Raw genomic sequence first — 27,374 nt, 5'->3', positions numbered from 1 at the left:
TTTATGGGATGTTTTTACAGAGGCAGGTGTCAAGCTGTTCAGTTCTTACCTGTATCAGTAGTGTGTCAAAAGACTAATTGAGAAAATGTAATGCTGGCATTCAGTTTATTAAATTAGTTGCAAGACATTGTGGAAGTGCTTGTTCAGTTTCTATAGCTGTTGGTGATGTTCTTAAGGCATGTGAAGAAACACAAAGTAAAAGGTAATTTTCTGATCACTTGGTCTCTTCATATGCATGAAATACTGTCAGTCTGAGCAAGGATTACAGAATCACTAGGTTGGAAGAGTCCAACCCATGCCTTAACACCTCAACTAAACCATGCCACCGAGTGCCACATCCAGGGGTGGTGACTCCACCACCTTCCCAGTTAGACAATTCCAGTACTTTATAACTCTTGCCATAAAAAACTTTTTTTCTGATATCCAGCCAATATTTCCCCTGGCACAGCTTGAGACTGTGTCCTCTCCTCCTGTCAGTTGTTGCCTGGGGAAAGAGACCAACCCCCACCTGACTACAAAGTTTTCAAGAAGTTGTAGAAAGAGATACACTTTCTCTGAATATCCTTTTCTCCCGGCTAAACAATCCCAGGTCCCTCAGTCATTCCTCACAGGGTTTGTGTTCCAAGCCCCTTACCAGCCTTGTTGCCTCCTCTGGACTTGCTCAAACGTCTCAACGTCCTTCCTGAACTGAGGGGCCAGAACTGGACACAGCACTCCAGGTGTGGCCTCACCAGTGCCCAGTACAGGGAGAGAATGACCTCCCTGCTCCTGCTGACCACACCACTCTTGATCCAGGCCAGGATGCCATTGGCCTTCTTGGCCACCAGGGCACACACTGTTGGCTCATGCTCTTGTCTGTCACCTGTACCCCCAGGTCCCTTTCTGCCTGGGCACTGTCAGGCCACTCTGTCCCCAGCCTGTGGCACTGCAGGAGGTTGTTGTGGTCAAGATGCAGGACTCTTGGACTTATTAAAATTCATCTTACTGGACTCTGCCAGTCCATCCAGTCATTCCAGGTCTCTCTGCAGAGCCCTCCTCCCTTCCAACAGGTTGACACATGCTCCCAGCTTAGTGTCGTCTGCAAATTTACTAATGAAAGACTCAATACTCTCATCTATGCCATCAGTGAAAATATTAAACAGAACTGGCCCCAGCACAGACCCCTGTGGAACACCATAAGCTGACAGCTGGATGCAGCACCGTTCACCTCCGCTCTCTGGGCCCGGCCACCCAGCCAGTTCTTAACCCAGCAGAGAGTGCTCCTGCCCAAGCCTGGCCTGCCAGCTCCTCCAGGAGTGTGCTGTGGGAGACAGTGTCAAAGGCCTTGCTGAAGGTCAGGCAGACAAGATCCACAGACTTTCCTGCATCCACCTTGTGGGTCAGCTGGTCAGGAAAGGAGATCAGGTTGGTCAGGCAGGACTTGCCCCTCCTAAACTGATGCTGGCTGGGTCTGATACCCTGGCCATCCTGTAAGTGCTGTGCGATGGCACTCAGTATAAACTGCTCTATTACCTTACTGAGTACTGAGGTCAGGCTAACTGGCCTGTAATTTCCAGGATCCTCCTTCCTACCCTTTTTGTGGATGGGTGTCACACTAGCCAGCTTCCAGCCATCTGGAACTTCACCAGTGAGCCAGGACTGCTGGTAAATGATGGGGAGTGGCTTCGCAAGTTCATCTTCCAGCTCCCTCATCACCCTGGGATGGATCCCATCTGGTCCCATGGATTTATGAAGGTCCAAGTGTCTCAGCAGTTCTCTGACTGCCTCCTCCTGGATAGAAGGGGGACCATTTTGCTCCCTGCCACCATCTACCAAACCAGGAGGACAGTTGTCCTGAGGACAAGACGTCTTCCCATTTAAGACTGAGGCAAAGAAGGCATTAAAGACATCCCCTTTCTCCTCATCTGCAGTTACTTATCCCTCCTGCATCCAGTAGAGAATAAAGGTTGGTCTTACCCTTCCTTTTGCCATTAATATATTTGTAAAAATGTTTTTTATTATCCTTTAAAAAAGTTGCCAAATTAAGTTTGAACTGAGCTTTGGCCTCTCTAATTTTTTTCCTGCATGCTTTAGTAACCCCCTTAAATACTTCTTGAGAGACCTAACACTCCTTCCAAAGATGATACGTCCTCTTTTTATTCCTAAATTCCTTCAAGACCTCGTTGCCCATCCAGGCTGGATGTTTGCATCATTAATATCCAGTTAAACGCAAAACTAGAAATGTGTTTAATAAAAGCCATACTCGAAAGAGTAATTGCAGTTTATTTTTTTAAGTAACTATATATTAGTGTTAATGTGTTGATTGTCTCCTTCTGTACTTTGGGAAGATCTATTTTATTTACCATATCTGGGTTTGAACATGTTGTTCTGTATTTTTTGCTTTATGCTTTGGGTTCAATAAAAATATAAAAGTATTTGGCAGTAGAATATGGCCCTGTATCTGGAATCATAAATGATTTGTAGCTTACGGTTAGGATAAACAAAGCAGTTTTCCAAAGGAAGCATGTAGAGTGATTGACACTCTTGAGTCTGTGTGTTTGTCACTGTGTGAGCTTAAAAACATAAGAGGTAATATCTGTCTTAGAACAGCAGCACAGATCAAAGGTTAGTTATCAACCACCTTGACTCCACAATGGGAATATGATTAGGTGTCATTATAAGGCCAGAGTTTCTTAGACTTGGCTGACTGCTTTCTGTACATTTCCTACCTAAGTCTAAAGATAAGAAAATAAACACTAAATCCGAATAGCTACATATTTTAGTTACTTGCTTTCAAAATGAATATGAATTCCTGAACTGAAATTCAGTTCAGTCAGCTAAGTGACAGGCTGTTCCTTGTCAAGTGATTTTTCTCCATGCTTGAAAGGCCCTTCATATCTTCTCACTCTCAAAGATTTCTGAAAAAGCAAAGGAGTTGACTTGGGAAATGTTTGTTAAGAAACAAAACTTCAAAGTTGGGTTCTCCTTACCAATATCTAATTAAAAAATCTTAATGGTCCATGCAAGACATCCTGCAGCTTTTAATTCAATGTGAGCTGAACAATCTCTTTAGGTTTCAAGGAGTTTGATTTTACTTTGGTGTAATATGTGTGTCATCCTACAGATGTACTGTAGAACTTTTGTGTGCTGCTTGTTGCTGGAAGCTAGTCAGGGGAAAAATAATGATATTTTCATTTGTTCCAAACAATCCTACCCCTTCCTTATCACATCAATCCTCAAACACTATCTGAACTGTCCAAAAATCCCACTGTCTCCTTAAAGAAGGTTTAAATTAGTTGCTGGTAAAGGCCCAGTAGTAGGTCAAAAAGTTACTCCTAGTAATTTTTGATTGCTTTGTGGTTCTGCTTTTTTACCTTCTGGCATGTGAGTGCTCAGATGGACCCGGGCAGTTTCTGTAAAGGGACTGTACAGAACAGTACAGAAGGTTTGGGACAACCTTTTGGGAATGGACTCTTCTGTCAGGTGTAGCTGAGGCTGTGTGGATGGTGTTGGCTTTGAGGAGTTGCCTTGCTGCAACTGAAATTGCCTTCTAGTCAAATTGAACGACCGTGCTTAAAGCAGACAAAATTTATCACAGTTACAATCCTAAATTATAGGTAAAATAGAGGAAATTAAAAACATTCTCCAGCAATTGAAGCAAAAATCAAACCTGAGCAGCCTCTCCATTTCCTGTGTGTTCAACTGATTGCCTTGGTGGTTTTCTCTCCTGTGTGGCTGTGGTTGCTCTCTCCTGATGTGCAGAGTGTCTTGGACTTCACAGGGAGTAGTTTCATTCCTCTAACTAAATGATGTTCTGTTTTGTAAGCAAGTGTTCTGTGGAAGAGTAGATGATATTTTCTGTACTGCCCTGATGGATTAGTTAGTGTGGACTGTGTGATGCTTCTACGTATATTTTACTGAGAGTTTTTTTACAGCCTGACAAAAATGTGCAAGTATATACAGAATTAATATATGTACTTTATTTCTGGTCCTGGACTGAGAGACTCAATAAGTGTTTCAGAGTAACTAAATCCATCAGAGACACCTCAGAGACTTCAATAACTTTCAGACTTTAGAAGCTGTTCTTGGGATAAATTGACAACCAAGGGCAGTTGGAGATGGTACACACAGAGGACTGGAGGCAGTGGGCAGTTTTCTTAGGTAACATCTTCATTGGATTGCTCCATTTGTGAGGATTATAAAAGCCCATATGCTTAGGCAACCATACATACTGGAGTTCAGAAGAAACTTTGAGGAGGAATTTTCCAACTCATGGAGGCATTGGGTGCTTTATTTATTTTTTTTATTTTAAACTTATATATTTCTGTTATGATAGTATAACTCTGCTAGCATATTTCATATCTTAGTTTATTTGAAAAAATATGTATCAATTTACATTTACTTCAGTAACAGATTCAATTATCCTAGCTAATCCATAATACCTAGATTATTCAGAGATTAGAATTCAAAACTGACTTCTCAGTTGTCTTCTCAGGTTACAAAAATCTCAAGTTGGACATAAGAAGGAACTTTGAAGTTCCCAGGATGTGGTAGTCCAGGTTTTGTAATTTTTGAGGCTTGAATGAGATTGTCTGAAAATGGTCATAAATTTTATTTGTTTCAAGAGTTGAATAGCCATCTGGCCATAGGGAATAAAGGGACTGTCATTTTGGGTAATTTTTTTCAAGCCTTTACCAGAAGATGCATTTTAGAGAGATTGTTGTGTGTTTTCCGTGTCATTTAAGCAAATTGCTTAACACTTATATAATCACCTAGCTTTTGTATTGCAAAACAATGTATCTAAGTTAAACCAAATTGTCTCTTGACATATGTGTCACCTTGCATCACAGATATGAAGATATTATGGAGATATCATATGGAGATATGAAATAAAACATCTGAACCTTTTTTGAAGGAGTAATCCTGTTCTTGGACATTTTCAGTATGGCAAGACTCCTCATTTTTGTATGCTTTGAAATTCATAAAATGGATTTCTTGTAATGACTTTTAAGTGGTTTTTAAAAATAGACTAGAATAGTTTTTCCAAGTAACAAGTGGAAATGGTCTCAGATTTCACAAGGGGATGTTTAGGTTGGACGTCAGAAAAGATTTTTTCGCTCTAAGGGTTATTGGACATTGGAAGAGACTGTCTAGGGCAATGGTTGAGTTACCAGTCCTGGAGATGTTTAAAAGACATGTAGATATGGTACTGAGGGACATGGTTTAGTGGTGGACTTCGCAGTGCTGAGTTAACGTTTGAATTTGAGGATCATAGAGGTCTTTTCCAACCTAAAGGTCCCCATGATTCTATGCAGTATTTCTGTTTATCTCTGTAGGCTCTGGGCTGTATCCTGTACTTGCTGTGCTTTAGGCAACACCCATTTGAAGATGGAGCTAAACTTCGCATAGTCAATGGAAAATATGTCATCCCACAAAATGACACCCGCTATTCTGTGTTTCATGATCTCATTCGTAAGTTTACAGTGCTATTTTATTTGGTGTCTTTGTGGATGTTGTTATTGACAGTTGTTTTACTGATAGTTAAATGTTATTAACACGTGATGGTGAAAAAGGTAAACTGCAGCAACTTCTTATTTTATTAATAATCCATTATAAAAAATAATGAAATTTTATGTGAAAGTTGCTTTTTTAGTTCTGTTAAATGTTACTTTTCTTGCATAGTATATGAATGAATCCATTAGAACAGCTAATGTTTTGATTTGGTTTCTTTGAACTTGCTTAAAAAATTCTGTTTACTTTTGGTTTCAGTTAGATTACTGGAAGTGTCAGTTACTGTTCCAGAAATTTATCCAACTGCAACAGTATTAGACACAAAGTTACCTCTGATGTTCTTTATTAACTGATCTCAAAGTGTATTCTTTGAAATATTATTGACCCTTTGTAGTGTTGGTTTTTTTTCTCATGGATACTGTTATGAGAATTATATTTAAATATTGATTTAGCAGTTTCTTCACTCTGTTCACGTGTTTGTTTATTGCAGTAGAATGTATTGAAGAAATTATTATCACTTGGGAGAAAATCTCTGAAGGGTTTGTTATGTGGTCTGAATCTCCTTTTTTTAGGCTCCACTTTGAAAGTGAACCCAGAGGAGAGGTTGTCAATCACTGAGCTTGTGAACCAACTGCAGGAGATTGCAGCAGCTAGGAATGTCAATCCTAAATCCCCAATCACAGAGGTAAAAATGTCTCATAAGGAGTATTATTGATTAGGCCTCTTCTCTGTCCTCTGCATGTATGTGCATTTAATAAAAGAATTCAAAGCAGGTCCCCTGTTCCTTAGTAGTTTGAAAATTTTGCACTAATTTATTTTGAAGTTCAGTTGAATTGCTCAGTATCACTTGTAGGATCTTTGAAAATATGCCCTTTAAAGCACAGAAACCTTAAAAGAAATTTAGTATTTCTTACTGCTTTTTGAAAATCTTCTCATCCTCTTGGTTTATTCCCTAGTATGCTAGCACTCTATTTGACATGCTGTGTTTTATCATAATTAACTTGCACAGAAAAGTTTTGTATTTGAAGGCTCTGCCTACACTAACTTGTCCTGTTCAATGCTTAATCTGCACTGTACTGCTGGTGAGTCAGTGTATCTTAACTTTCTGGCTTTGTCCTGCGGTTCAGTTTGTTTGTTCTCACCAAGTAGCAGTAAATTGCCAAGCATAGCAAGATGGCTAAATTAGCAAGAAAATTCTCATCTGGAGTATTATTCTCTTTAGCTCCTGGAACAAAATGGAGGCTATGGAAACAATGCTCAGCCTCGGACATCTGTGACCTCTGTTTCACAGAGCTCCAAGCCTGCAGGGCAGCTCAACAATTTGTACAATGCAGGTATGTTCAAAAAGAAGTGCCATTTTAGTATAAAGATAATTGCATATCTTTCATGGGGGAGAAAAAATAGTTTGGGATCATTGGGGGTTTTAGATACTTTGCACTAGTACTAGTTCTTTTGCATTTATATCGTTGCTTCTAGCCTTGTATTAACTTTTTTTTGTAAGGTTTGATTTTATGTTGATACGTGCAAATACGAATTTCTCAAGTGCATTCCGGTGCAAGATAAAAATTATGTTTCCTATGGAAAAATCTTTAAGGTTCACTATGTAGACCAGTAGAGCCAGGAGTATTGACATAAGTGAACTAAAAGCAATGAAAGTGTGAATATGAGAAGCAGTAATAGTCTAATGAATAAGAGCTGTAGAGGAAGAGTCTCCAGGTTATGACAAACAGGTGAAAATAGCTTATTTTAAACCCTGAAACTTTTTGATTCAATGAGGCAATGATATTTCAAAGTGCACTGTCTGAAGGGCAGCATTTAATAGGCGTTTGAATTTAAACTGTTAAAAATCCTTAGGTTCTGTATTTTAATTGAAACATTGTTACTTTGTGGCAGGAGGTATTGATATCAGGACATAGCCTGAGTTTGTGTTCAACACTGAATCTCAGGTAAAAAAAGTGAGAGTTGCCTTTGCTTTTCAAGAATAACTATTTACCATCAGATGTGTTACAACATAAAAAGGTAGCAGCAATTTATGGTATGTTGGTATCACTTTGTGTTAAAATGGGCTTCATTTCTGGCAAATGGGAGAGGTTAGTAAAGAAATGAAAAAACAGCTGTAGGAATTCTGGAAGTGGACCATAGTTGTTTAGTAATGCTCGGAAGTTGCTGACCTTATATGTATTTATTTTAGACTGCAAAAAGCCTGTATAAGGAAGAAATACTTCCGTAAGCATCTGGGTCCACCTCTCTCTCCTTTTGTCTCCTGCCCAAGGAGACTTTTGACCCTCCATGATATTTTGAAGTGCATCTGACAGTGATAGTAGTCTAAAGCTATTTAGTTTTTCATTTCCAGAAGATCCATGTCTGACAGCCTCAAAGAGAAAAGGCAGCAGTCTAAGTTTGGTCTAGCGGCTATCCAGTCATTACTTTCAGGAGCAGCTGTAGCTGGTACTGCCTTGAGCCTAGCTAATTATGGGAGCGTTGTCCAGGCCAGACTTCAGGAGACGGGTTGCACCACAGGATATGAGTGGTGAGGAGGAGGAGGAGCTGGGGTTCCATCTGAGAAGAACAGTGGTTGGATTAGCAGAACTAAATGGAATCAACCAAAATATGTCTCCAAAGTGACATAGTTAAAAGCTGACATACTTAGTCTGCAGAAATGGATATTCCAGAGTAGATTCAGTTGAAAATACTTAATATCATAAAGAATTTGAGCTTGATAGGCTTATTTACATCTAGTTTTTTACTATTCTTTCTGCACCCTTATTAATTATTATATCTGAATATGGAGTACTTCAATTAGTAGAAGATATCAAGGGTCTGTTTCATATTGTATTCTGTTTTCCTTCCAGCTTGATATTAATTATGATGAACTGTCTGTGAGACAAGAGATATTAATTTTCCAGGGGATATATTAAAATTGGGTGACATTTATTGCACTAATAACATGTATATATTAATTTCTGTGGAAGAATCCAGCATCCTATTGTAGTTAAAATCAAAAGTCTGGTCATCTGTTTTGTGCAAGAATGCCTACTGTTTGTTGTATACAATCATATTAACAGGGATATTGCACTGTCATGGGCTATCTGGGATGTTGTGTTTAAAATTTAAGATTAACTATGCCAGCTGCTTCTAAAGCCCTGCATTAAAATTTGTCTACTGGAGATGATTAAGTAGATCTGCTAATGATAAGCTGCACTTTAGAAACTGGTACTAAAGAAAGGCATTGTTTTGTTGCATTAACACTATGGAATATATGCCTTACTTCCAGAATTTTTTACCTTGTTTTCTCATAAATATGGACAGCAAATTAGAGAGTGTGTTAAGTATATCACTCATAATTCCCAACTTCAGGAAGTACTATTTTTTGCATAGGTCATAGTTAAGGAGAACTTTGGAACTGTGAGCCTTACAGCAAGGTGTAGCCTGTATGTGCATTCACTTCCTTCCAGCTTTATAGGCATCATACTTTAAGTCATATCCTGGAATGGGCTCTATAATAAAGTACAATTATTTTTATTCAACTGCTCTAGGCCTGACCGTTGCGGAATGTGACCAGACTTATGGAGGGTTCTTTGATATTCTGAGGGGTGGAACAGAGCGATTTTTCACTAATATTAAGGATACATCTTCTAAAGTTATCCAGTCTGTGGCCAAGTGAGTAAAAAAAAAACCACCAAAATTTGAAAAAAAAATTGTGCTGGTAAGATTTCTAAATGAAGGCACAGGAGCTTTCTCCAGAAATGGTAAATTCAGCATATTTATCCTAGTTTGAGCTGTAATAGCTGATAGCTACCCCTGAGATTTTATGTATGATTTTAATAAAAAAGCTACTTCAACAGTCATAATTAATTATTAATAGGATTGGGAATGTTGCAGTAAGAACCTGTCCATAAGCCCTACTTGCCCTACTGTATTTTAGATACTGAAAACTGTTGAGAGATAAGCAGGTGGGGGCTGGAGCAGCATGGAGAATTGAATTATTAGATGGGGCCTTCATGAATAGGAGAGGAATTAAAAAGATGGAGTGGTGAAAGGTACAAATCAAGGGAATAGATGTGAGGAGGGGAAAAAGCCTGCAGGGAAATAAGCTCTTCAGTTTAGTTTCCAGGTGGAATCCTATGCCTTCAAGACAGTGTGAGACCAACTGCACTGTTTGTCTCCTTTGCCCTGTATTGCATGTATGAATGCTCACATGTTTAGAGGTGTATGTTTTCAGATTCATATTGTGCGACTATTTTTTACAATCAGGTTGTCAGTCCCATTTCAAGTATTTCTAATACTTCCTTATGATCATAATAAAATTCTGTTTTCAGTGTTAAAGGGTTTTCTTTGTTCTAATAAGAGCAGGTAAGTCACTACTATGTCTGAACTAGAGCCTCCAAAAGAATACTCAAATCTGTTTCTCACTGTAGGCTTTGTGTCCTTTAATTGAAATATTATGTTTCAGCTTTATGCATATTTCTTCATATGTAGTTTTTTTTTCAGAATTTGTGTGTTACTTGTGCTCTAAAATATCTATAATGATCAGGTTCTCTGTATCTGCACCTCTGTATCCACTTCAAGTGTGTTTTTTGCTGTTTGCTCTTACAGTTAGACTGTTAAAACTTCTAAGTATGGCTTAGAAAGGCCAGGTATTCTATTTTTTAAGGGTTGCAAAAGGTGCACGGCTTTGGTTTGTCCTTAAGCTTTCTATAGCAATAACTGGGACAGTGACATTAGACTTTTTTTCCAGGGTAAACCATATGGACACAGGACAGGGAGGTTTACAAGGGGAACAAACTATTTCAGAGTGAAAAGCAGTTATGACAAAGCTACAAGCCCTACTTTCCCATGGCTGTGTATTAGATCTTACTATGTTTTTATTGTACACTAAGTTCATCTGAAGTACTCCTACACTTCACTTTCTTACTGACTTATTGTGGAGTCTTCTTGACTCCACGTGACTTTCTGGGTGCACCTCTGTCACTTAGTTATAGTTGAAGTTTTCTCTTCCCGCTCTTGCAAATGGTTTTCTCCTTAAAGGCTACTGGAAGTTTAATTACTTTTTTTGAATTTCAACTTGTGCAGCTTTTTCCTGTTCTAGTGGTGTCTGAAATTATCTTTTTAACATGAAGTGGCTTGTGCTGTGCCTACACCTCATTTTTATTTCTCTTACCTTACAGATGTATGTAGCTTTTTGCTTTGTGTGATTTCCTTTGCTTCCATAGTAAGTGTAGTGGGCAAGGAATAAAACAGTAACTGTACATCCAACCACTTCTGAAGAGCTCACCTAGCAACTTCTGAAGTACTGGACAGTGAGTACTTGCTGTCTGAAAAGACTCTGCTCAGTTCTCATGCTCTTCTCTACAACTGTTTGTTTAGTTTATGATGACTGCCAAAAATAAGGCTTGCATCTGTCTTATTGTCAAGACTTAATATGCTTCTTCTCAGTTGCTAGTTAGTGTTCTGTGGCTGAACACAACAGCTTAGTGCATGGCTTGTGGAACTTACTAAATATTAGGCAAAGGAAAACTCACTACTTTTACCTCGTTTGTTTGAATTACAGTAAGTCACATATGGATGCTTACTGTTTACTAGATTTGAAGTATCTTGAAAATGTAATTGTTTGACCTCGTACTGGTATGTAGCTTTTAATGGATGGGTGTATTGTCATATCCAAATAAGATCAATTAGCCAGAGACCTTTTCAAGCTACTAAAGAATACATGTTTGCATGTACTGTGGTGGATTGGCAGAGGATTGTCAGTGTGTGCTATGTCCCAAGATTATCACGAGGAGGCCAGTCCCTTGGACTTGGTTGGTTGAGTAAGGGTTTTTGTTTAGGTGACTTTTGACCATCACCTTTGACACAATATGTGAAATATTTTTTGTTGAAGTTCTGCACTATCATAAGCAAATTTTGGTTTTGTGGAGCACCCTCTATCTCTGTACAACTGTGTTTTTCTTTTCTTGTGTTATCTAAGTGGAGTTAGTTATTGGGCTAAGGAGTGGGAAAAAAAAGGGAATGCTCCAGCCATGTAATTCTGCCAGTGAGAATCAGTTACTTTAATACTCCTTTTCCAGTGACTGAAAGACAAAGTCCACTTGTAATTTGCCAATATTAAGCAGCCCTGAGTTGTGTAGTTTTCATTCTTTGTATTGCCTTTTATTTTGAATCCTTAGTATATTTAGCAGTTCAGTGAAATGGCAAAACATGAATTAACGTGACCAATACTTACTGTTCTGTAGAGCCTGAGGTAGGCTTATGTTCTTTAGTATTGTATATAGTATATGCTAGCATTTAACATTCAATGTTCTGCTGAGAGTTCTACCACTGTGCTTGTGCATTCTTAAACTGCGTTTTAATCAAGCTGAATTGTTAATTCTTTGTTTGCATCTACTATAGGGCATGTCTGTTTCTGTCATGTTCATTTCTCTGCTTTCACAAACTTGTGTTGTGGATATAGCTGATACAATTGCCAATGTGAGAACACCTCTTCTGCTGTTGCATCTTTGACTGCTCTTCTGAACCCTTCAACCAACATAAGAAACAGATGTTCTGGAAAAATTAAAATGTTTCTTCTGTGTTGTGCATTTTCCTCACCCCACTTAAGTACTTTTCGTATTGGAATCTATCATTTCATTAGGTAGGCTCTCTCCTTCCTACTTATCATTGCTTTTCTGAATTACAGAGTTACTTCCTTTGTCTACAGATAGACTTCTATCTCACTGAATCCCAAACTGTGATGTGAGATTTAACTTTTTTTTCTGTTGTGACAAAAAAAATATTTTTTTTTTTCTTTTCTGTAGCTACCTTTAGCTTGATTCTGATTTTGGTCTCTTGTTAGTCCTAATAAATGATAAAATCTGATAACTGAAACACACATTACAAGCTGCTAGGAACAGGAGAGTAAATGAAGACCATCTTTATTGTCCCCCAGGCTACCTCAGTTGCAAGTGTCATAATCTCTGTTGCAGGTTCAGGTCAGGCAGATGCAGCCTGATAGTTACGTGAGAGAGGACAGAGAGCAACAGAGGTTCAACCCTCCTGTTACAAACTAACTTAAAAACAAGTACCAGGGCGGAGATTGAGAAGATACACATTACTTTGTGAAGTGGCACCATCTTCACAAGCAGGAGCTTGGATCCAGCAGATATGGCCATGTGCGCCTGAAAGCTCAGCCTGCAGCTGTGCAGCCACAGTACTTCTCTGTTAAGCCCTTCAGCTTCTTGCTTGTGGAGCTCCTGTGCCTATATGGATGCTAACTGTGAAGCAGGGAGCACAGTGCCTGTGGAACAGAGTTGCCTGAGAAAGTTATGTGGTCTGCTATTCCACAGGCACCGTGCTCCCTGCTTCACACTTAGCATCCATATGCCCGTGACCAGTTTTTATGCTTATTGAGGCCTGCATCCATACAAGTTACAAATGCCCTGTCAAAAAACATTGCTAAATGTTCTAAGGATCAGATCTTCACTGGTTTTGAAAACAGCAGGCAAAACTTGTGATCAGTCTTCCTTTGCTTTGTCAGAACAATTTCTTTTGGTGAAGAGATTATAATGTAGCAATCTAGGAACAATTAGCTGCCTTTTATGCTTGCTTTCTTTGCTTTTAAGGGCATTTTCTTGTTTAATACTTTATTTCATGGATCTTTTCATTGCACTAGGTAGTTGCATGATTAATTCAGTTTTATGAAGCAAAACCAAGTGGGAACAGATTGATATGAATTTTAGTGCTTTTTTCCTTCCTGGCTTTTAAAAAATAAGCTGAAAATAGCGATGGATAGATATTTTTTTCTAATCTTTTAAGTGTAGAGATGTCTGGCAGAAGATTGCTTAGTATTAGGGCAGTATTTAACTTAATGGTTTACATGCTTACATTGTAGCTGTGCTGGTTAGTCTGTCATTCTTTGTTCTTTATCATCTTCAGTTGTTAGTAAACAGAAGATATTATTTTAGAATGTTGTTCTGTATATTTATTAACTAGTCTATTTTGTGAGTTTAGCTGCTAATTTTAGTTCCCTTTTAGTTTTTAATTTGCTGGAATGGTCTTTTGTTTAATATTACAGTCTTTAGGTGCATCTAGTCTCTGGCAAGAATGATAGTGCCAATCATTTACACAGTGAGAAGTTTTTAACATGGAGTTAGAACTTCTTATTTTTGCTTTGATATTTATTCTGCCAAATCAGAATTCATGTCTTACTTGCTTCATTTCATAGAATCAAGCAGTAGTTTGTGTTGGAAGCAGCATCTGATTGCCCTGAGCAATGGGCAGGGACACCTTCAACTAGACTAATATCAATCTGCTCTCTTTAATTGAAAGCCATCCCCTCATATCCTGTCATTACAAGCCCTAGCAAAAAGTTCCTCCAGCTTTCTTGTAGACCCCCATTAGACATTGTAAGGAAATAACCCTCCATACAGAGACTAGACTAGTCCCATCCCACAATGAAGTAGTCCCAGTTTTGAAGAAGCCTGGTATCACCAGAAAAGTGACTAAATGTTGGTGTCATGTCACACTTTTTGTTGAGCTTAGTTAGACCCTTAAAAGCACACAGAGTTTGCCATGTTGGATCAGAGGCTGAAAACACTCTGTGTATGTCTATGTTTGCACACTTTTCTTCTCTTACCACCTGCCAGCAAAACTGCTATCTAAATGAAATTTCTGCTGTTAAGCATATGAAAGACCTTATTTGTGATTTTTAGTTAGAGAGTTTTATCTTGAAATGCATAGATAGGTACGCTTAAACAATGAAGAATACATTGCTATTCTTCTATTCATTAATAATGGTAACCTTCTTACCATTTAAAGAAATCTCAGTTACCATTCTGACATAAAACACTCTGCTGAAAACAGTATACCTTGTGCTCAGGTCTTACTACTGAAGTAGCTGTGAAATCTTCAGAGTAAAGTTCAGTGAATTCAAGGACATGATGACACGTTCTGTAAACTTGTGTTGATTTTACAGTTAAGAAGCTTCATTTTAATTAAGACTGTGCAACAATTCTGAAGCTTTTAGAGTGTAATAGTCACATACTTATGTAACACTCCTGCAAAATATAAAGCTAAAGTTGGCTATGCTGTGCTCTGTTGTTGACATACTGAACTGCACTCTTACATCTCTGTGTGTATAGTGAGATCCATGCTCCTGATGTTGCTCTTTAGTTTATACAAATGTAAAAAAAAAAGCTGAGTTGAGCCGTGTTGGTAGTAAGAAGTCAATATCTGAAAGTCTTCCCAAGGGAATAATGGATGTCAGTATTGTTGGTATTTTGCTCTTACTGGTTTTGTGCTAATATTGCAAGTTGCTGCTTAACCTCAGTGTTACAGCATTGCAGGGATAATGGTTCTGTGTTCTACAGCTGTCATATTAGTTGGTCCTTTATCCTGATACCAAAAAAATTGATAATAGAATGATTACATGTTTTCTTGCTTGAAGCTTCTTGGATGTAATCAACAAATGGCATTTGTATTTCTCATTTTTATAAAGGACTACAATCATCAAAAATTTTATTGAGCAATCATTATTAGCTCTGAATGTAAATGTCTGCCTTAATTAGTTTGCATTAGGATCCTGTCTGCAACAGGATTACCACCTGAGCTTACAGGATGAGGTATGTCCTTCCAAAGCTGCAAAAAATTTTGAAATTGTGCCCATTTGTCTACCTCTTTATGCAAGATTTCCCAAGGCTGAAGATTTTGGTTTTTTTTAAATGCTTTGTCTAGTGAGACTAAAACTTCCTTGTGGTTTCAGTTTAAGACAGTGAATCATTATCATTGCTAGGACACTGATTATGCCGTTCTGCATAAATACTGTTAAATGGCCTTGCATTCAGAATATTTTCTTCCCTAATCTAAAATCCTCTTCACTATCCTTGTATATTAAATATACATTTATATATGTATATACAGATATAATGTGTATATATACAATATATATTTTTAATCAATCCCTCTAGCCTCCATCATTACTAGCAAGCAGTAAAGAATCAAAACTTAATGTTCTTTCTTGTGATTCAAAATTTCAGTGTAGTGTCCTAGATCTGCTTTTCTAAGCAGTGTCTTGAAATTTTGTTGGGATACAGAAGTTTTGTTGGTGCCTCTGAATTAATTATATGCATCATAGTGTTTTGATGGTGTTTTGATATTCTGGAGTTAATAGGCTACTGAGATATTTAAGTTAGGGTTGTCTAAATCAAATTATGTTGGTGAGACTTGTTCTTATTTTGCCAGTCCAGGAATGCAGACCTGTGTAGTTACACTTAAGGTTGTTGGCCTGCACTGGGTCTCTTCAGTTTTTTTCTCTTGCTTTTTTATTCTGCTGCATAGAAGATACCATAGAAACAACAAAAAAATAATAGTGGTCTTAAATTAGTTAATTGTTGCCATAATGTGGATGATTAGGTAAAGGCGCAGGGAACAGACTTAAGTATCACCAAGAGATTTTTTGAGAAGGCTGCACTTTTAAACTGTGCACAGTTGTGTGAGAGAGAGATGCATAATGACTGATGCCTTGCTCACTATGGGAATTCTGGAAGTGAATTTTTGGAAGAATTATTTAAATGAGGAAAGAGATTTAAGTACTCTCTATGTTGAGTGCAGATAGCTTGGGGTGCAACTGCAGTGGGAGCTTCAGGTTGAGCTTTGCCTGGGAGCCTGAGGAAAGATGTCAGGAATTGCCAGTGTTAGGCACAGCAAAGGTCACAGGGACCTGTGAGCCAGCCAGGTGACTGGACACTGAAACATGGCAGGAGCCAAGGACTCAGGAGGAAGACACAGATTTTGGCACCCATAGACCACTGAGAGTGTAAAAGCCCGCCATTTCCTTTCTTGGTACTTTCTCCTGAGAGGCAGGAGCTCCAGCTCTGTTGCTGCAAGAGGATTAAATAACTTAAAGCAGCCGTAGATCTGGGACTCTGCTATGGGAAGCCTGTGGTCCAGCTAAGGGAAGGTGGTCTGACTGTGTGAATGTGGGGTGTGTAAGGAGTGAAGTTGGGCACCCATTGGGTCTCCATCTGCAAAGGGGCTTCAGTCCTGGCAGTGACAAGTTTGATGGTGGTTTGAGTGTGACTCAGGGTCCTTCCTGAATGGCTAGACAGGGAAGTGTTCCTAACACTGTCCGTATGGAATTTGGATATTGGCCATCTGTGCCAGATAGTAACATGCCAGAGCTATGTAATTTAAACTTTGATGATCAGCTAGTAGTCTTTCTTTCAAGCATTGTGATATTCTTCATTAAAGATTAATGTGACCTCATTAGGCTTTCAAACAGACACCCTACGGTGCATTTTTATTAGTAATAGCGGGAGCTAGAGGAGTGAGTTAAAGATTAAAAGCATCTGTACAAATCCCACAGGTGGTTTTGGTGCAACTGATTTAAATGAATAAGTGCTTAAACACAGTATCTGTTCTGAAAGCTCTGTTCTGAAACTCTTAAAATGTAATTGTAACAAGCCTCAGATGGAGGAAATAAAACATTATTTGTAGCGGCGGGTGTCACTTGAGAGATCTGGCTTTTAGACTTGAATGATTATATCTCCCACTATTAATGCCAATGTGTTCTCTTTCAGTTATGCAAAAGGAGACTTGGATATATCATATATCACTTCCAGAATTGCTGGTATGATATCTATATCTTTCTTAAACATAATTTCTCCTTGGTCATGCTATATGAAAAATTTCAATTGCTATTTGTTCTGTCTTCAGTGATGTCCTTTCCAGCTGAAGGTGTAGAATCTGCCATCAAAAATAACATAGAAGATGTGCGGTTGTGTCTGGACTCTAAGCATCCTGGCCATTATGCTGTGTACAATCTCTCTCCAAGAACATACAGGCCTTCAAGATTCCATAACAGGGTGTGTATAGTTTTTGTGTATTTTTCTAAAGGGCCTTGAAACACAGTTTTAATTACACCTTCAGCATTTTATTGTAAAATGGGCTCTAGTAGGTTAATCAGAAAGATGACAAAAGAGGAAGTATTAACACAAGATCAAAGAGTAACCTATATTCTCCTCGTCTTTGCTTTAAATCCAAACTTAACTGGTAGTGGATCTTTAATCTTACTGACTAAAGTCAATTTTTTCTAGGATAGTGATATCATTGAAAACATGCCCACATACCTTATGTGTTTCAAATTTAAGTGGAGAGTACTTAGAGCAATTAAGATCTTACTAAAATGTCAATCTCTCCTATATTCTGCCATTCTCCTTTATCAAGGACATTTTCCTTTCCCAAAACATAGTGACTGATTTGCATAACCTGTTCACTGTAGTTTCTCCTTGTCCCACTACATACCATTTGACTCCCATATGACTCTGCCATAGCTGACTGATTGTTCTCACCATCTTTAGTGTTGTTGTAGCTTAGCTGAGCCTCCATTATCCTTCCTGGCAATTTATCTGATACTAATATGAAGTCATTTGCCTAATTCAGCAACAAGGTATTGAGGACATCTTGTTAGGTGCTGAAATACTGGACTTCAGTGTCTGCTCCTAAGTAAACCTCAATTGTCCTGTAAGAGGCTCAACAGTCAGGACTGTTACTGTGTTCTGAGTTGCCCAGCACCTTAATAGTCTGTAGTGATCATGCCCCTTCCACAAATACTGTCTGCCAAGAAGACAGCCTAGAACCATTACTTGTTGCAGAATAATAAAGCCTTTTGGGTATATGCAGAGCCATCCTTAGCATTATTTCAGTAATCAGAGTTGACTTAACATGTCAGGATGAGGTATATTTAATGTATTTTTCCTAATGCTATCACTTCCTTTAGTTTCCTTGTGAACAAGATAAAGTATTGTCACACCTGAAAGAAGTCATTACTGCCTCTTTGGATGAATCCAGTCAGCTTCTTTGTCTGTATCTGGTTCAATATGAGGTCTGGGTAGAGGCTAATCAAGATGGAAGGCAAAAAAACTTGGATATGCAGGAAATCTACTGTGTGATTATTTGTAGCAGGTACCTTGAAGCAAAATGTTCAGCAATTCTTTTTAGTACTAGATTGCTGGAAAGTCTGAGACTGGTGTAGTGAACTGATTTATTCCACATCCTGCAAAGTGATCAATCCCTGTTTATGGAATGATAAATTTTGTGACTGGGAATTTGCTTACCAATGGATTTTCTGGTTATGCAAGTCTAAGGTGTTTGTACACCTGATGTGTTGGTACTAGGAATGGTAATATGATCTTGGTTTTGTTGGGAAGTCATAGTAGGTCATAGTTAGTTGAAACATTACAGGTTTGTGACCACTTTATTATTTAGGAGTATGTAGGAAGGCAGTTATTTTCCTTGGAAACAAACTATAACTGTATTTGGAACTTTTACCTGGCTGTTCTTGAAATTGAGATGTCCAGCAATACTGGCTAACTTAATTGTTCAGTGCTGGGTGAGAGCAGCCATGTAGGAACCTAAAGAAGCTTAGTTTTACTATAATGCCTGCAAAAGATGATTATGGGAAGCCTTTAAACATGATTAGAGGAGAAAAGCTTCTAGAATTCTTAATTCTGACACTTTACTTAGAAGGTATGTATGAAATTATGTATTATTGATTTCTTGTTTTTGCTATCTGTATGGAACTTCTACAAATTTATTTAATCTTGGTTAAAATTAATGGTAGTTTTGAAGTCTTCTCTGCTAGTTTTGAGTCCTTGGAATAGGTTGCTCTGATAGTTTGTGCACTATCCATCATTCTACTAATTGTCAGGACACTTAGAGCTTAAAACACAGCAAAAGAAACGGAAAGTAATGTTTTTGTTACATCTTGTAGGAAACCTAGTGTGTGAGTAGAAAATAAATGGTAAAATAGAAGGAAGAAAGTCTGTACTTTTTGCGTTTTTGTATACACATGTTTTTTAAGGCTGCATTCTTGTCTGAAGCTGCAATGCTTCAGTATGATTCCTTTGACTTATTGTGATTTAACTTCAGCCAGCAACCAAGCCCCACACACCTGGTTGTCTGTTTCTTCTTGGTAGGACCGGGGAAGGAATCACGAGGTAAAAGTGAGAACTCATGGGTTGAAATAAAAGCAGTTTAATAGGTAAAGCAGAAAACACAGGTGCAAGCAAAGCAAAACAAGTAATTTATTCACCTTTTCCTATGGTTAGGCAGGTGTACAGCCATCTCCAGGGGTTCAGGGCTCCATCATGCATTATGATTACTTCAGAAGACAAATGCCATCACTCTAAATGTTTCCCTTTCCAGTCTTTTCCCCCCAGCTTTATTGGTTGATCATGGTGTCCTGTGGTATGGAATATTACTTTGGTTAGCTGGGGTGACCTGTCCTGGCTGTGTCCCCTCTCAGCTTCTTCTGCACCCCAAGCCTGCTCACTGGTGAGATGATGTGAGAGGCAGAAAAGACATTAACTCTGTCTAAGCCGTGCTTAGCAATAAAAATAAAAAAATCCCTGTGTTTACAACGTTATTTCCCTCACAAATACAAAACACAGCCTCATTTAGTTACTATGGAGAAAATTACTCCAGCTGAAACCAGCACACACTACTCTTGTAGTATTTGAGATGTATTGAAGCCCACATTAAATCTTGTGGTGAACATGGATAAAAAGAACTTTTTGCCTTAGCTTTTCTTTGTTTACTGGTGATCTTACATAAGCTTGCACTAACAAGGAATGTGCAATTTAAAACTCTTGCAAAGTGATGCATTCTGGAATGGCCTTGTTTTTAATTAAAATACTAGAGTACAATGAAAAGTTGCAGGAGACTTAGACTGTTTATTTGAGCCTTTTTTCCGGTGCTTGGCACAAATGCAGTTTTTTATGTTAATCAGTTGAGATAATTCTTTTCAGAGTAACTCTTGAACTCTTTATCAAGATAGGAAGACATGTTGCTGATAGGAAAACTTGGTCTTCAACATCTGGCAATTGCAGTTGAGACTAAAATAGAAAAAGCTTCATTTGTAACTTGCTTCCTTGATCATGAATATATCTATCCTTCAGGTGTTTCAGGTGCTCCAAGAGTCAAGTTTCATATGCTACATCCTTACTGGACAGTTAATTTTAAGGCTATGAATTCTTAGCTGATTTTCTGTTAGTGTTTTGTTAGTGTTTTGAGGCAGTTACTGTAAATGGAATATTACTGTTTCAAGCTCTTTGAACAAAGGATAAGTATTAAAAGAACTCTAATTTTTCTGATATTGAGTTTCTTTGGGGCTTTTTTTGTTTTTTGTTTGTTTTTGCTGAAGTATACATGCACCAATGAAGTTGAAAACTGTTTTATTTTACTCCTTGTTCTAAGAATATTTCAGATAGTAATCTGAGTTCTCCTTGTGCAGTTGATTTGTAGACAGAACTGAAGTTTTATTGCACTTCATCCTAAAAAGTGGTGTTTACACTCTGTAAGACTACTTTCCTTGAGCATCTTGCTTCATTTCAACATGAAGGTGGCATTAAAGTGTAAAAGTGCTTTGTAGACATTTGCATAACCTAAGTTGTGACAATATAATGTGTGACAATATAATACTATTTTTCATGTCTACTGTCTCTTGTCTCTCTTGTTGCAGGTTTCTGAATGTGGCTGGCCACCAAGACGAGCACCAAATCTTCAGAATCTCTATAGCATTTGCAAGAACATGCATTTATGGCTGAAACAAGACCAGAAAAATGTTTGCATTGTGCATTGCCTTGTAAGAAAACAGTTTAAGTCTGAAGTGCTTTGTTCAATAGAGCTTTAAAAATTGTGAATAAGGGTGTTACTATCCATTCAATTTGTGACTGTTACTGGATTTCTTTACTGGAAGCCCCAGGGTCAATTCCTTCCTGCTGTGTTTTTAGGGAAGTTACTTGTATCAATTTTCTCCTTAGGGAAATTGATAGGGTAATGTAGTCTTGCACTCAGAATGGAAGGCAAGTATTAAGGCAAAGTAGCTTTTGGAAGAAAAAAAAACAACTGCTCTACTCTTTCAGTGTTTGCTCCATTTTTTGTTTTCTGTATGATAGATGGGTGTACACTGCATATCTCATTACTGTCCATTTAGAATGTAATCTGTAGGCACAGAATTTCAGAAACTGACTGTTAGACTTCTGGTGTACTTGGTTTTGCTGGCAGGAGGTTGCTCTGTAGACTTCACTATTCTCCAAAGTGTTATTAAATTTGATATAACCAAAAAAATTAATTAAACTGTCTATAGAGCTACCTCATGTCAAACATGATGGTGGGAGGAATGAATTAAAAGAATACTTTGCTCAGAATTCGAAGATTAGGTCTCTTACATTTGTTTACGAGAATTGCATGTGAAATTTTGAAATTCTTATTTTGCTGCCAATTAAAAAAAATGAAACATGACTATGTGACAATGCTTGCAATGCTGCTGGAAAGCATTCAGAACCTGTTTGGTGATGCAGCATAGCTGTCAATAGGGAATACCGCTATCAGAATCAAACTAGGATTTGTTAATCCGACAAACCATATTTGTGGGTTATATAGTGTTTTGCAAGTAAAAAGCCAGTTCATGTCAGCTCCTGAGAACCAGTATAATTTTCAGTGCTGCTGTGAGGTTAGGCATCTAATTCTATATTAATGCAGTACTTCTAATACCTTGGTGTTGCACGATTGCTGGTCAAGTAGGTAAGAAGCAGATGTGATGACTTAGCACCAGTTTTCGTAACATCTTTCCCTCAAAGTGTTTTGTTCAATGTACCTAACCCATTCCTTCTCCTCACATGTGAGGGAAACTTTTGTATATACATGGTTTGAGTCAGATGTGATGTAAAAAGTATACACCAGAACTTTAAGAAGTGCATGATAAAAATTCTGTTCCATGTTGCTAGCAAACAAATCTGGAGAAGTCGTGTTCTGTCAACTATTATCTCTTTCAAATCTTCTGCCTTTTATAATACAGGGATATCTGAGATATCTGTGTAACTAGGATTCCTGCAGAAAGAAACGCTGTTTTAATATCTTTCTCTTGGTTTCTTGGCAAGCTGTTACCAGTTTTAGACAGAAGTCTGAAGAGTTTAGTGAGATTTAGTTCTTTGGAATCTTTGTACTTCTCTTTTAGCAGAAGTCCATGGCTGTCTGTCCAAAATAGCAGTGTTCTGGGATTTCAGACAGCAGGAAACAAACCTAAAGAAGGGGTATTAGTGACAGTAAGATAAAGAACATAAATTGAAAATTTCAAATAGCTAAAGTAGTTATTCACATTTGAACAAGAAAGTTATATGTAGTATCTTTTATATGGTATGGAAGTTAAATGAAAACCTTTCACGCTCAGATACAAACTTCAAATAATGGCACTATTGGATACCATGACTGGACTGCGTCAACATTGTGGCATTATATAATGATGATATAGAAGATACATAATGGGATGTTCTTCAGTAACTTAGATAATGCTTTTTCTGCTAGATTTACTAATAAGGCCACTTTTTTTCAAACCAGGATGGAAGAGCAGCATCTGCTGTTGTAGTTTGTTCCTTTCTGTGCTTTTGTCGTCTCTTCACTACTGCTGAAGCTGCTGTTTATATGTTCAGTATGAAACGCTGCCCACCTGGCATTTGGCCTTCTCATAAAAGGTACTGTAAGGTACTGTTGAAGCAAGTAGTTATTCAGTTTTGAATAACTTGGTTTCTTTAAAGGTATCTTTAGAAGCATAAATTATTTCAATAATGTCTGTATTCAAACATCTATTCAAATATTTTGCTGTAGTGTGAATAAAAGGTAGTTCTGAATTTTCTGAGCATGTAAGTATCCATTAGAGGTGGGTCAAGTATGCGCTGTGGTGAAGTGTTAGGAATGAAGGCAAGGGTATGCAGAGCTTTTGAACGCTTTCTTAATTATAAAATCCTCTTCCACATGTGTAAGGCTTATTTCATGTTTCCTAGTTTATTCCAATAGGTTTTATTATGTCAGAACACTGCAAGCTCTGAGGGAGTACCCGAATTTATTTCTGCCAATTGGGTAAAAATGCCTAGTGCTTTTTTTTCCTTAGGAGTGCATCCAGAGACAACTTGCATGTACTTTGGCAAATGTTTTAAAATGTTTATTTGATTTAATTTGGTAGATCTTAAAACCATAAAGCATGAATAACAATTGACACTGGTAGTAAGTGTGTTTCCTATAAAAAGGATTAGATTTTGAAGGGTGGGAAATAAGGTATTAGTTCAGTATAAATGATAGATTATGTTTTTGTACTCATTTAGTTCACGTATGCTTTGGAGGGGTTCTCCACAAAATAATATATATTAATTGGGAAATTTAAAGCCTTTAGGAAGATTTGAGTGATCCATTATGTATAAGATACAAAATAAATAGTTCACTTAGTTAAATGTTTTGAGTCCTTTTGAAATAGTGACCAGCTTGTTTTACAAGTCATTGTATGTAAAGCTACAGACCCTTTTGTGTCATTCGATCAGATTTGAAAACCTGTTTGCTGGAGGTGGTGATAAATGTTCCCACTGTTTCACTGTTAACACTTGACAGTGCTTAGTGACTGAGTAAGAACTGAAGTAACTCACTTATGTGTTCACCTGTTTCTTAGAACTTTGTGCTCTGACTAAATGTACCTTCTGGTTTTGGCAGATACATTGAGTACATGTGTGACATGATGGCTGAAGAACCCATTATTCCTCACAGCAAACCCATCCTGGTCAGATCAATTGTCATGACTCCCGTTCCACTTTTCAGTAAGCAGCGTAACGGCTGCAGGCCTTTTTGTGAGGTTTATGTGGGAGATGAGAGAGTAACCACTACCTCCCAGGAATATGACAAAATGAAGTAAGTACAGATTATGACTTGCTCTGAAACAGCAAATTATGTTTTTCTAGATTCTAGCATTTATGTGTTTCTGGATTCCTCTGTCTGCTTTTAACTGGTCTCAAAAGGTAAATTGTGGATGTGGTTGTTACAGCAGCTCGGATCTGGTCTTGCAGAACAGTGAGGTGGTGGTGGGCTGGCACACTAGACACTTGAGGCAGTGAGCAAGACCCTCTTCTCATGCCATGAGATGTAAGACTGGGAACGTTGATCCCCAGTGTACTTGTGTTGAGCATAGCATCGTGTTTGAGTCATGGAAACTGTAAGGATCCCCCAGGCATGGCAGCTGCAAAGTGACTGCTTATTAACCCCTGTACAGCTCTGGTGTCTGCACAATTGCAAACAGTACTAACACTGATAGATGTGGGTAATCACAGACAAGAAAAATGGGAGAACACTAAAGTTCTAGCATTTCAGCTACTGAAGGAGAAATTGGGTTAAATCTAAAGTAATACACTATTTATCACTTTTTAAACTAAATAAACTGTGGTTATGGTTTTTCTTTTCCCTTTAGAGAGTTCAAAATTGAAGATGGGAAAGCAGTAATCCCACTGGGTATAACAGTCCAAGGAGATGTTCTCATTGTGATCTATCATGCCAGGTCAACTCTAGGAGGACGACTACAAGCCAAGGTAATAAGAAATTTAAGATCCTGAATTGAAGATTTGCTCTTTTTTGGTTGCAATTTTGAATCCTACTAATTATCTACTGAGTCCTTTGCTTTATTTACTGTTCATTGTTCAGAGAAATGTTAGAGGTTTTCATTCACTTGTGAATTCAGCCTTCTCAAGCCTTCTAGATACGTCCACTCCTAATCCTGTACATATAAATGCTTTCATAAACATTTCTGGAAAGTTCTTCAGTATTGATAATTGTTATATTTGTAGGGAAAGCCCCTAACCAGTATTTTTGAGGCAGCAATTATTATCTGTTAAGTTGCACAAGAAGCCAGGACTTCCTAATTCCATGCACACAAACAAACTCCAAAGGAAAAGCGTCACTCAGCAAAAAAGTGACGTTTGAGAGACTGCCTGTACAAAACAGGCTAGAAAAATCCATGTGGTTTTATAGCCTATTTCTAAAGTCAAGTTCTATTTTTGTAGCTATTTTTCTTACATCTATGTTCTACTAGGGAGAATGCATATTTCCTTTTTAAAGTCAACTATGGGTGCAAATGTAGCGCAAGATCACAAAAAACATGTTAATGAAGCCTGTCTTCAAATTTTTTGAAAGAGAGGCGTGTTCTTTTTCCTCCAGATAAGTAACCCAAATTAAACTTGGAAATCCATGTAAAAGATAAGGAGGGGTAGTGCAGGGTTTAGAGCTTGGAGCTTTATGGAAATTGATCAGCCAGTTTTTGAGCCAGTTTCAATTCATGCGGGACATACATGTGTATTCATACCTAGTAAGTGTTGCTGAAGTTGTTTTCCCTATGCTTTTTTCTTTCTGCTTTGTGAGTAGAAAGGTGTCATGTTGTCACATTGTAGAGGCTCAACAAGACTTTCCAGAACACCTTTAAACTAAAAACTCACTGAAATTATTCCTTAATACACAAAAACAACTACTGCATGGTTCAAGGTCATCAGGAGAAAGGCATAAAACTGACAAAATTTATCCAAGGTTAAGTTATACTCCTTGAACCATCTCACTTTTATTCATGACAGTTTCTTTGATGTGGTTTCTCTGGAATTTATTCAGTGATAGAAAAGACTAGAATTTTCTCAGCTATCAGCTATAACACATGATACGTAACAGTGTGTGTGATGATCTGGGTTTGGAGGTTTGGAACAATATTCAATGTATCTTTAGGTTTTATGTGCTTTAAATTACCCCCTAAAGTTCTCTGCAGATCTCTCACAGAGATTAACCACCACATTTCAAGATTTCTCCTGTGTTTAAAGCTAGGCATTGTGAATATCTTCTACTTTCTTACAGCTAATTTGGGAGAGGGTTTAGTTTATCTTCTAGGAAAGCAGTGGTAGGGACAGAAGAATCAGAAAAGCTCTCTCCAGAGTGTCCATGCTTCTCACGTACTAAGGAGCCCAGCACTGGGCACCATCATTACAGATGAAGCTTCACTGGTGCTGAATGGAGGGGAGGGATCACCCACCTTTAATCTGTGGCAATGCTTTTTGTATTGTTTGCTTTCTGGATATGATGTTTGGTAAATGCTCATTTACAAGGAAAACTTTCATAATTCAGTTTTATTATATTTTCTTGACTATTACTGTATGACTTCTTTTTAAGGACTGGCAAGACTATTTCACAGGCAGGACTAATGCTAGGAGACAAATACAGGCTACATTTGATCAGTGAACTGTAATTTGGACTTGGGCAAGATCAGGAGCTACCTGAATATTCCATAGTAATATTTTCTGGACACTCATATTCCCATCAAGCATGAAAGCAGTTTTTCTGTGAACAGTTGAGCAAATAAAAAAATTTAGTTTAGAAAAGCCCTACAGTTCTGTCTGAAATGAATGGCTGATTCAAAGTTGCCCAGAAAAAAAATTCTTTGCATTCTTTCTGAAGTGTTCTTTTAAATGTGCTACATTTAAAACTGTTTTAAATCTATTCCTTTGTATGTGACCTATATATATTTTTTGGTTGGTGTGTTGCATAACGGATGTTTCTGAGCATATGCTATTCAGAAAAGGAACAAGTTGCATGCAATTTTAGCTTCCAGAATAGGATCTGGAAATACTTTAGACTTTGATAGTACATTTTGAAGTTAGTGATGAGACATATCTGACTGAAGGTCTTTTGGTTTGTTAGTGCTAGTAATAGATCAGTAGTAATATATCTATTACTACTCAACTATCTATTATTCAACTATGAAGTTGAGATTCATTCATTGAGAAATGAATCTCAACTGCATTTAAAACTTTCAGGATAAAGTATACTTGTAATTAAATAGAAATTTTTGTAGCAAAGCAAATACTTCAACATATTTTAATACCGATAATACTTTGTGGTATGTTATAGGCAGAACACTGTACATACTCTTCATGTGGATTTATAGAGTTTCCTGTTTTTTGTTTTCAACAGATGGCTTCAATGAAGATGTTTCAGATTCAGTTCCATACAGGCTTTGTGCCCCGAAATGCCACTACAGTGAAATTTGCCAAGTATGTTGACAC

The 27,374-nt window shown here is 37.7% G+C and overlaps 1 protein-coding gene across 4 annotated transcripts in view; it reads left to right on the top strand.

Moving 5' to 3' along the window:
• The window catches only part of GAK (cyclin G associated kinase), a 67,514-nt gene that overhangs the window by 14,950 nt on the left and 25,190 nt on the right, over positions 1-27,374 (top strand). For all 4 annotated transcript variants that reach the window (XM_086869429.1, XM_086869432.1, XM_086869428.1 and 1 more), the window contains exons 9-19: positions 5,316-5,451; positions 6,063-6,175; positions 6,713-6,824; positions 9,027-9,150; positions 17,043-17,092; positions 17,179-17,327; positions 20,984-21,106; positions 22,861-22,994; positions 24,001-24,195; positions 24,749-24,866; positions 27,283-27,362. In XM_086869429.1, the coding sequence (XP_086725555.1) occupies positions 5,316-5,451; positions 6,063-6,175; positions 6,713-6,824; positions 9,027-9,150; positions 17,043-17,092; positions 17,179-17,327; positions 20,984-21,106; positions 22,861-22,994; positions 24,001-24,195; positions 24,749-24,866; positions 27,283-27,362 (1,334 nt within the window). The remainder of the gene's footprint in view (positions 1-5,315; positions 5,452-6,062; positions 6,176-6,712; positions 6,825-9,026; positions 9,151-17,042; positions 17,093-17,178; positions 17,328-20,983; positions 21,107-22,860; positions 22,995-24,000; positions 24,196-24,748; positions 24,867-27,282; positions 27,363-27,374) is intronic.

This window comes from Cyanistes caeruleus, chromosome Z (genome assembly GCF_971803275.1).
Source record: "Cyanistes caeruleus chromosome Z, bCyaCae1.hap1.1, whole genome shotgun sequence".
Classification (NCBI taxonomy): domain Eukaryota; kingdom Metazoa; phylum Chordata; class Aves; order Passeriformes; family Paridae; genus Cyanistes; species Cyanistes caeruleus.
Note: the sequence above shows the minus strand (reverse complement) of the source record. Positions and strands in the feature narration are given on the sequence as shown.